The sequence below is a fragment of the Dromiciops gliroides genome, chromosome 2, assembly GCF_019393635.1.
Source record: "Dromiciops gliroides isolate mDroGli1 chromosome 2, mDroGli1.pri, whole genome shotgun sequence".
NCBI lineage: Eukaryota > Metazoa > Chordata > Mammalia > Microbiotheria > Microbiotheriidae > Dromiciops > Dromiciops gliroides.
Genome location: NC_057862.1, coordinates 249,648,108 through 249,657,372, shown reverse-complemented (window position 1 = coordinate 249,657,372; position 9,265 = coordinate 249,648,108). Strand labels below are relative to the sequence as shown.

Below are 9,265 nucleotides of genomic sequence, written 5' to 3'. Positions count from 1 at the left end.
TTTAGTTATACCTCTCACTCCTTCATCCCTGTGTTCTAGCATCATTTTGCCCCACTTTCTGAACCCTATTGAGGAAGAGTAATACAGTTGATAAATCCTAGATATTTGTTCCATGATTTCAAATCCAGTTTGCTTCCTTCTTTCATATACTAGTTATTTAGAAGCCTTAAAAATATGTAGGTGAGAGTCAGGAAAGAAATGGGAGGGAAGGGGGGAAATGGATGGCCAACGAAAGTTTTCACATTGTGTATGAAAGGTTTGTACAGTTTTACGTTCTTAAGAAATTAATGATCATGCCTTTATTTATCTTCCACTGTGTTATTCCTCGATGCCTAAAATGTGTAACCCAATTGTCTTATCTCTTGGATGCTGGATAGATCCATGAAACAGATCTTTAAAAATATAAAAATGTGTATAGGTACTTTATATACTTATATATATATATATATATATATATATATATATATAAATACCTGTGCATTAATTGCACTCTAGGCATCTGACAGGGCGGGGGGGGGGGGGAAAGAAGTTGGTTGCCCTAAACAATCGTTTTGCTGTCTTCTAAGTAAAATAATATTCCACCCCCCCCACACACATTTCCCCCAACCCACCCCGCCATGGACCATTCAAATTTTGACCTGACAATGAAACACACCCGAGTGAGAGCTTAACATCATCAGAGGAGAACGAAAAAAGCCAAAATTCTTATCTTGAGGTTAAATATTCACTTACCCTACAAACGTGAACGGGTGAAGTTTAGTATTATCTTTAAGAATGTGAAAGCAAATCCTACAGGTAATAAAAATTCCTCACCAGAATATTTTTATTGTTTTAACTTTTCCATATAGTACTGATCCTGCACTATTCAGCGCACATGCTCTACTACAGGTGTGCACAAAGAAATAACAAGCAAAAAAAGCATAAAAAACCTACCATGAGATCCCTTAAATAAGTAAATAAACATTATATATTTAAAAAAAACCCTTTAAAGCAAAAAAATATATAAAACAAAAAATTTGTAAAATCCCAAAACCACCCCATGTCTTTTCGACATGAAATATTCACGAGTTACAGCGCAGGCTCAAACATATTTGCAACTTAGCATTCATGTTCTCGAGGCATCTTTTCACCAAGACCCTTTTAGAGAAAGAAAGGGCAACAGAGTCTTGTTATTTATTTTTTTCTCATTCCTGGTTGCATCCCACTAAGCCATACGGTTGCAGTTTTTGTTTTGTTTATTTTTAGTGAGGAAAAACGTCTCTCCGCCAGGCATTCGAAGGCTGCCAGTGCATCTATACCCTGGGCTCCTTAGAAAGCAGCCCAGAAGCATCCCTGCATTGGCAGGTTGCAGGCACTAGGCTTTCGTTTACTCTTTTTCTCTGTCCTTTGTTTTATTTTGCTTTGCTTTGCTTTTGTTTTACTGTACTTTTTACATATTACTTCACTTCTTCTGATTGTGTTTTGTGTGTGGGGATGGAGATGGTGACCTGGGCGTCAGATGTCACATTCACTGTCGCTGGATGTGATGGAAATGGCCGACGTGGCGGCTTTGCTAGACAGGCTGGCAGCGGGGCTGGCGACGGCCCCCAGAGCTTCCCCAGCGCTCTCCTCCTCGGTCTGCAGCGACCGACCTGAACCCTGGGACAGCACCTGCTGCTGTAGCCTGCGGGGAATCAGGGACACAAGATCACAGTTCCGCCACAGATTTGGCTCTTTTCAACCCTCCCTTCCCCTCCCCTCTCTTCCCTGACCTCCCAGATTCGGAGTTAGAGCCCTTCCCATACTCAGCTCACAACCTTTCCTTCACCTTGGACAGCCTCATTAGATATTAAAGTCCAGCCTCAGACTTGAGAAGGGAAAGTAACATGCACATTTAAGGATTCCCGCAAAGCAAGTCTCGCTGTGGACATTGCCTCCTCAGCGACTCAGGACAGAGGTAAAGCCCGATCCCCAGTCTCGCTAATTTTCCGACTCTTTTTGAATTCAAGGAATTTGGGATTCCATAGTCACAAGGGATGCTTCTATTGCTATGTACTTAAAAAAAACCCGAATAGTTGAAAATACCAAAGGCCTGTCAGCTCGCACAAGGCCTCCATTCACAGAATAAATGGAATGGATGATCTTGGGAATCTTTTCTCCCAGAGCGGCCGAATTCTCCAGTACCTGTGCCAGACCTCCCTTTGCGTTCCCCACTCTTCCCCTCTTCAAGCTCCCTTAGTGGTCAGAGCAGGAAGCAATGGTGGCAAAGAGAATGTCCACTTGGGAGTTCAGTTGACCCACTTGGTTGCAGGGAAGATTTGACGAGATTAACCCGAGCCAGAATTTGACTAGGGGTGAGTGGTGTGTGTGTGTGTGTGTGTGTGTGTGTGTGTGTGTGTGTGTGTGTGTGTGTGTAGTGGGATTTGTTTGGGGACCTTTCCAAATTATTGCTTGGCTTCCAAGGGCTATGGCAGAAACGGATAAAAAACCCCAAACTGAATTGGTTTCTAGTTTGGATCAAGTCGGCTTAGACAGTCGCAGCGCGGACGGAGAGGGGTTTGCCTTAGGGATACATCCAAGACAGACGGGAGGGAAGAACTAGGGTCAACTGGACGAGACCCTAGAAGAATACTAGTATCTCCGTGGAGAATGAAAATAATTAAAAGTATTTTAAGAAGATTAAGGAAAATGAAACATGGTGTGTGTGTGTGGGGGGGCAAATTTACACGTATTTCTCTATATCAGATAATCCAAGCAAGGTTTAGCCCCAAGAACCAGTGTCCGAGAGAACACTAGAAGGGCGAGACCTAATTGGTGATTTTAGAATTCTGTATCGTATTTTGATTTTTAATATGGTGTGTGTGTGTGTGTGTGTGTGTGTGTGTGTGTGTGTGTGTGTGTGTGTGTGTTTAACCTAGCGAGGCGATTCCCTCACAGTTTTCCCCGGCCTGGCAGCAGTAGTCACTTCCGGCTGAGGAAACTGCCACCCCAGTCAAGCGTTTACAACTCAGAACCCAAACGGAAGGGAGAAAAGGAGCCCCAGAGGGAAGACATTCACCCAGGAGCCCTTGAACTCGCCTGACCTCTTTCAATTTAAAAGACACTCAGAAGCTCCCCTCGCCAACATCCCCAAAGGACGTAGCTGAGTTTCCCTTGTATTTTGCAGAAACCTCAAAGCCTCAATTTTAACCTTCAAGTATCTTAGTCTCTTGTGACGCTTAAGGAGGCGGAGGAAACTAAACTCCCCACCCCAGAGCCTTAGACACTGCACGGCAGTCAAACACCCAAGTACCGACCTGTTTTTGGCCGCTGCTGCTCTGTCCCTTTGTCTGCGGTTTTTGAACCAGTTGCCCACTTGTGTGGGAGTAAGTCCGGTTGCCTGGGCTAATTCTCTCTTTTTGCTGGGGTTGGGGTAAGGGTCCTGCAGGTACCACTCCCTAAGCAAGTGTCTTGTCCTCTCCTTGAAGCAATGAGTCTTCTGTTCCCCGTCCCAGATGGTCCGAGGTAAAGGGAACTTCTTCCTCACCCGATACTTGTCCACTGGCCCCAGAGGTCGGCCCCGGAGCTTCTCGGCTTCTTGGTAGTGAGCTTCCAGCCACAGGGCCTGTAGCTTGGCATGAGATTCCTTGGTGAATTTGTGGTTCTCCAGAATATGATAGAGTTCCCGGTAGTTCCCTGTGTGGAAGGCCACAATGGCCCGGGCTCGTAACACCGACTCATTCTTGTTCAGTGCTTCACATGCTGCCGGGGCCACAGGCAGAGACCAGAGAAAGCGGCCCAAACGCTCTATGTCCCCGCTTTCCTCCAGGGTCTCGCATACCCCAGCCACTTGCTGGGGGCTAAAATTCAGAATAGGCAACTGGAACATGGAGAAAACTGCAGAGGCTGCTTTCCCCACCAATAGCGGAGGAAAGGGATCGAAGTAAATGTCAAATTTCCCCAGCAAGAATCCTGTGAAGGATGAGGATGAGGATTATTTTCTTGATGAAGGCTGTGCCGGCTATTTCTAGGCGGCGGAGGGACTGAAAAGCAGCACTGAATGTCAGGTCTACTGAGAGATGTTGCCAGCGCTAGGCTTGTTGCAGAGGAAGGGGGGGGGGGGGGAGGCGGCAATGTGGAATGGTGGGTGGGGGAAGATAGAAGGGAGGGAGGGCTGGGAGGAATGGTTTTAAAAAAACAACACCACGTCTAGTTCAGCTGCTGTTGCTCCTGTTTTGCTATTGGACTTGGCAGATTGGTTGCCTGCGCGCGGTGGAGACCTCCCAGTCAATCACTGTCAGCATCTGCCAATCAAGACTGCGAGCACCATAGCGGAGAGATTTCAGCACCTCCCAGAGCTCGACAGCGCCCAGAGCTCTGGTACTCACAGTTGGACTTTCTAAGGTATTTTAACGAAGTAGGAGAGATAGTGTGTAGGAGGTGGACTATGGGGAAAAAGAAAAGGAAGAAAGATACTGGGTTTTACAATTTCCGAACCTGCCCTCGCCTTTAAGTCCCCACAAGAGAAAAATAGTTCTGGACTCTGGGGAATTTTACTTGCTGGAGTTGCTAGTTATGTAGTGAGGACAAATGGGACAAAGGAAAAAAAAAAGACTAAAGTCCAAGTCTGCAGTAAATTTAGAACACACAACCCCTCAGATTACAAGTCCAACTAATTGAATTCTAGAAAAATTGTGACATTATACAGATTTAGACAGGTTATATAGCCGTGAGGTCAGTATGTCGGGTCTATTCATTCTTCCTTCTACCTATTACTGCCTCTTCATTTTTTTTTTCCCACTACAGCTACAAATCTTAAAATATTCTCCAGCAGGAAAGGACCTATATAGAAAGAGGCCAAAATTTCCGTTCCCTAGTGTTCAGAGATTCTCTTCCCCACTTCCCTAAAACACATAATACCATAACCTTGAAATTTGGAAAGGGAAATACTTTTAGCAGTCATTGATTCTGAAAATAATCCTAAACTCTGTCAAGAAGAGAAGTTTTACAGATATTGAACTCAGTCTTTTTTCTCCAATCAATTTAGTACTTTTAGGTTTTCACTAAACCAACCTACCCTACAAGTTGAAGGAACTTGAACAAATATCTTGAACAACCCCACATCAGAAGTAATATGGACATCAAGACAGAGAATTAAAAGCCTATTTTCGAGGTTATAATTAGATATTCAGCTCAACTCTTCCTTGTAAATTGGTTTTACCTCCCTCAGCTAAAGCGAAAAAAATCTTGAAATGAAAATAGGAAACTCTCACCTATGATCTTCCCAACTGAGTCTCAGCATATAAACCAAATAAATAAATAAATAAATAGTGAGAGAGGAGGAGAGTAAGGAGGAAAGGAAGAAAAAGGAAAATAGGGGTGGGGGGAGACAGCATCATTGCTTTGATCAGGGAAAACTGCTTTCTGAACCACTGAAGGATCTTTGCTGCTTTATTTCACGGAATAATTCCCCGGAAGGGCTTTCTTGAAGTGATGTTTTCTGGAGAATATTGTAAAAAGGCAATTTCTTGATCCTTCATATATGTTATTATCCTCCATCCCTGTCTCATCTGGTAGTTTGATTGGTGTTAGTTTAGTTTGAGAGAAACAAGAAAACTAAGGAGGAAAATACTGGAAACAACTTTTGCTAGGTACTTCTCTTTTTAAAAATAAGACAGATTGGAATATTCAAAACTGGTCTCAGGGCAATGGAACTGAACTGGGCCTGGATGTTTTTTCTTTAGTATCAAGTACAATTTATCTTTTGCCTGTGCGGATTTGGTAAATCAGAAGGCAGATAGATAGCGCAGATGGTTGGAGGTGTCGGGTCATATTAGGCTATGCCTCAGTACAGTGCTAAGCTCATTCTGACGGAAAACTCTGATATTATTTTCACAGATCTACACAGTTCACCAAAGATGGAGGGAGGGAACGAGAAATAGGGAACAGAGAAAAGGAGGGAGGCAGGGGGGGAAGGAGAGAGAGAGAGAGAGAGAGAGAGAGAGAGAGAGAGAGAGAGAGAGAGAGAGAGAGAGAGAGAGAGAGATGCCCTTGGCCATTTACATAATTTTTGTGAGGCAGTTAACTAGACAGAAAGGCTTTCACTGCTGCTCATTTTTATAAAACCCGACAGGACTGAGACAAATAACGGCGGTGTTGACGATGATTAAAATGCTCAAACCCTTCCTAATTAGGGAGAACCCAGGCGGAGGAAACTTTTTAGTTCTAGATTCTCTTTGACTTTCCCATACTAGACAATTTAATTCAGAAGTGAAGGAAGAATTCACCAAAATTAATTGATTTAAATATAAATGCTGCAGTGAAAATAGCTATGCTTCTAGTACATTTACAATGAATCAATTGAAAAAGTGAATGAGAACCTTTGCTAGAAAACAGGTAGTTCCTTTTTGCAGCTCGGCTTGTCCTGAACTGAGAAGGAAGAGCTGGGGAGAGATCAAAGCTACAAGGGAGACTCTCATGGTAGTTTCTACTCCGATTAACAATAAAATACTACCACCTTTCCCCCTGCATTTCTGTTATTTGCAGAGAGGTATTGTTTTCTGCTCCCATTTCCCACTGCGGTAGAATTTTTCGGTTCTCTCCCTTTCCACTTCGAGTCACACACTCAGATCCTTTTCACGCCTTTCCACAGTTAGCCTGCGGGGATCTAGGGAACGGGAAAAGAGCTATGGCTTCTGCAACTGCCCATGTCTGCCATGAGCCTCCAGAATAGATTTCCTAATGTGTACCTCAAGTCCAACTCTCTTCTCCTGTAGGGCTGTGTTCTGAAATTTGTATCCCCCCCTCCTTTCTTTTCCTGTATAGAATTAAGAGTGGTCTAAATTAAAGCATTGGAAAAGACCTGGATTTTTGTGGGAAACTCCAGGTGTGTGAAAGCACTGCAAAGATGGGATCATCTAAACCTGGAAGGGTGCCTGAGGAAAGTATCTGCTTTTTGGTACTTGTTTAACTTACTTGGGGAAAGGTAAAGGGGAGAAAGTAAGGTAGTAGAGAGTTGAAGAATAAGAGAATGAATATGTTCATTTGAGGAAAGACAATCTAAAAAGTAACTGGGCAAAATGTATCCCTTTATAAAATTGACAAATACAAAGCCAAGGTCCCCTTGAAGTTCACTCTAGCTCATACACATATGAAAGGTGAGACAAGTTCTGGAAGTATATCTTCAGCAATGTTGGGTTGTGTTTTCAAAGCACATTTAAGCTTAGAGTTCTCCAGGAACTATTTGGGTCTTAGGTGCCTATTTGGAAAATAGGAATAAAAATACTTAGACCTGCCTCACAGAGGTTTGGGGTGAATAATTTTTTTAAAATGAGAAAACTTTGATTTTACATTCTTGGAAACATTCAGGTAGCTGATAGGTTGCATAATAAAGATATTTGTGAGACTTTAGTGAGGGAGTAGGTCTAAAAAGAGGTTGGACAAAAGCCTTGGATGAAGGGTTAGTATGGTGCTCTCATTCTACTAGTCAAATTTCAGACTCTGAAATCATCAGTCTCCCAATGTAAGAGCTTTTGCTTGATTTTTATTAAATTGGGGGAGGGGGAAGGAAATTATGGATTGCCACTAAGTAAACACTTTAGGGGAGTTTACTAGTTTATTTATTTATTTTTTTTGGTGAGGCAACTGGGGTTAAGTGACTTGCCCAGGGTCACACAGCTAGTAAGTGTCAAGGGTCTGAGACTGGATTTGAACTCAGGTACTCCTGACTCCAGGGTTGGTGCTCTATCCACTACACCACCTAGCTGCCCCGGGAATTTAGTAGTTAATAGTCATTGCCTCCTCTTCCTTTTTTTATCCTTAGGATCAAGAAATAGGAAGAAACAAATAAACCATCAGGGAACTTTAAGTCTAGCTGGGTATCTAAAATCAAGCAAACTAGTAGTGACATATTAGTAGAGCTTAGGGCAAGAGTTTTGATCAATTAAAAAAAAAGAAGAAAGCTACAAAGTTGTGGAGTATACGTAGATTTAATTCTGGAGGGTGCCTGTAATATGCTTTTATTATAAATGTCCAGTTGTACAATCCCTTTAAAAGTACTCATGTTAAAAATTAATACCAAGTAGTGAAGTCTGAGATTTTGAGCAAGTAATGGGAAGTCTTCTATTTTCTGTCACATTTTTTTTTCTAGGATAGAAAGAACATTTCCTAGTTTTGTTGTTGTTCAGTTGTGTCCATCTCTTTGTGACTCTGTAGACCATAGAACTACAATAATGTCCATGGGATTTTCTTGGTAAAGATACTGGAGTGGTTTGCTATTTCCTTCTTCAGTGGATTAAGGAAAACAGAGATTAAGTTAAGAGGTTAAACCCAGGGTCATAATAAACAGTGTCTGAGGCTGGATTTGAACTAAGGTCTTTCCAATTCCAGGCCCAGTCATCTGTTCCACTGAGCCACCTAGCTGCCTATTCCCTAGTTATATTAAGATCTTTTCCAATTATCATATTGAACGAGCCAAAACCTATGAGTCAGGGAAGTATAAGGTAAATAGCATCACAATTCTCAGGTTTAAGTGCTGTGATCATAAAATAAATTAAATGATACTGAGTTAGGGGGCAGCTAGGTGGCGTAGTGGATAGAGCACCAGCCCTAGAAGCAGGAAGACCTAAGTTCAAATCCCACCTCAGACACTTTACACTTACTAGCTGTGTGACCCTGGGCAAGTCACTTAACCCAATTGCCTCATACACACACACACACACACACACACACACACACACACACACAAATGATACTGAGTTAGCATGTTTCTGTTTGCTTTGTTTTCACATGACATTGGAGATGAAAGTATGGAGTAGTAAGGAACTTTTCTTTCTGTGGTAATTAACTGTACTTGAATTACATATTTGATAATCATGTACTAAAACAAAGATAATCTATGTTAGATCTCAGAGGCACATAGCTAGAAGAAGATAAGTACAGAGATTCTTGCTCTTAGTGATTCTGGTCACATTTTTGCATGTTACGGTCATATGTTCCCCCAGGGACTGGCCTTTTTAACCACTCAAATGTACTTTTAAAAAACTATTTAAAACACACCAGCATTTTAGTCATTATTATACGTTAAATGTAATTTTTAATATAATTAAAGATTTTAGGATTCTTATTTTCCAGATGATGCCTTGTGAAGATAGTTCCCCCATTTTTGTCCTCTTCATAGCCAGTATGAAGTACATCAAATGAATTGAACATTCAATCTTGTCAGTTCTTAAATTTTTTTATTAACAAATATTTTTCTATCTCTCCTCCCTCCCTATGGTAGAAAAAAGAAAACAAAATCCTTTATTAA

General features: G+C 42.0%; 1 protein-coding gene across 1 annotated transcript; it reads right to left on the bottom strand.

Annotated features, from left to right (window-relative positions):
• Positions 1–1,494: 1,494 nt before the first annotated feature.
• SIX6 (SIX homeobox 6) lies at positions 1,495–3,847 on the bottom strand. Its single transcript, XM_043988415.1, has 2 exons — positions 3,276–3,847; positions 1,495–1,663 (listed from the first exon to the last, which is right to left on the bottom strand). Exons 1-2 carry the CDS (start codon positions 3,845–3,847, stop codon positions 1,495–1,497), a joined length of 741 nt encoding a protein of 246 aa, XP_043844350.1.
• Between the last annotated feature and the right edge of the window lie 5,418 nt (positions 3,848–9,265).

Bases quoted from the DNA above. Each gene is read 5' to 3' on its own strand.
- SIX6 (XM_043988415.1), bottom strand. From the start codon at position 3,847: ATGTTCCAGTTGCCTATTCTGAATTTTAGCCCCCAGCAAGTGGCTGGG. The intron at 1,664-3,275 runs GTCGGTACTTGG...GATTCCCCGCAG, and splicing joins GCAGCAGCGGCCAAAAACAG to GCTACAGCAGCAGGTGCTGT.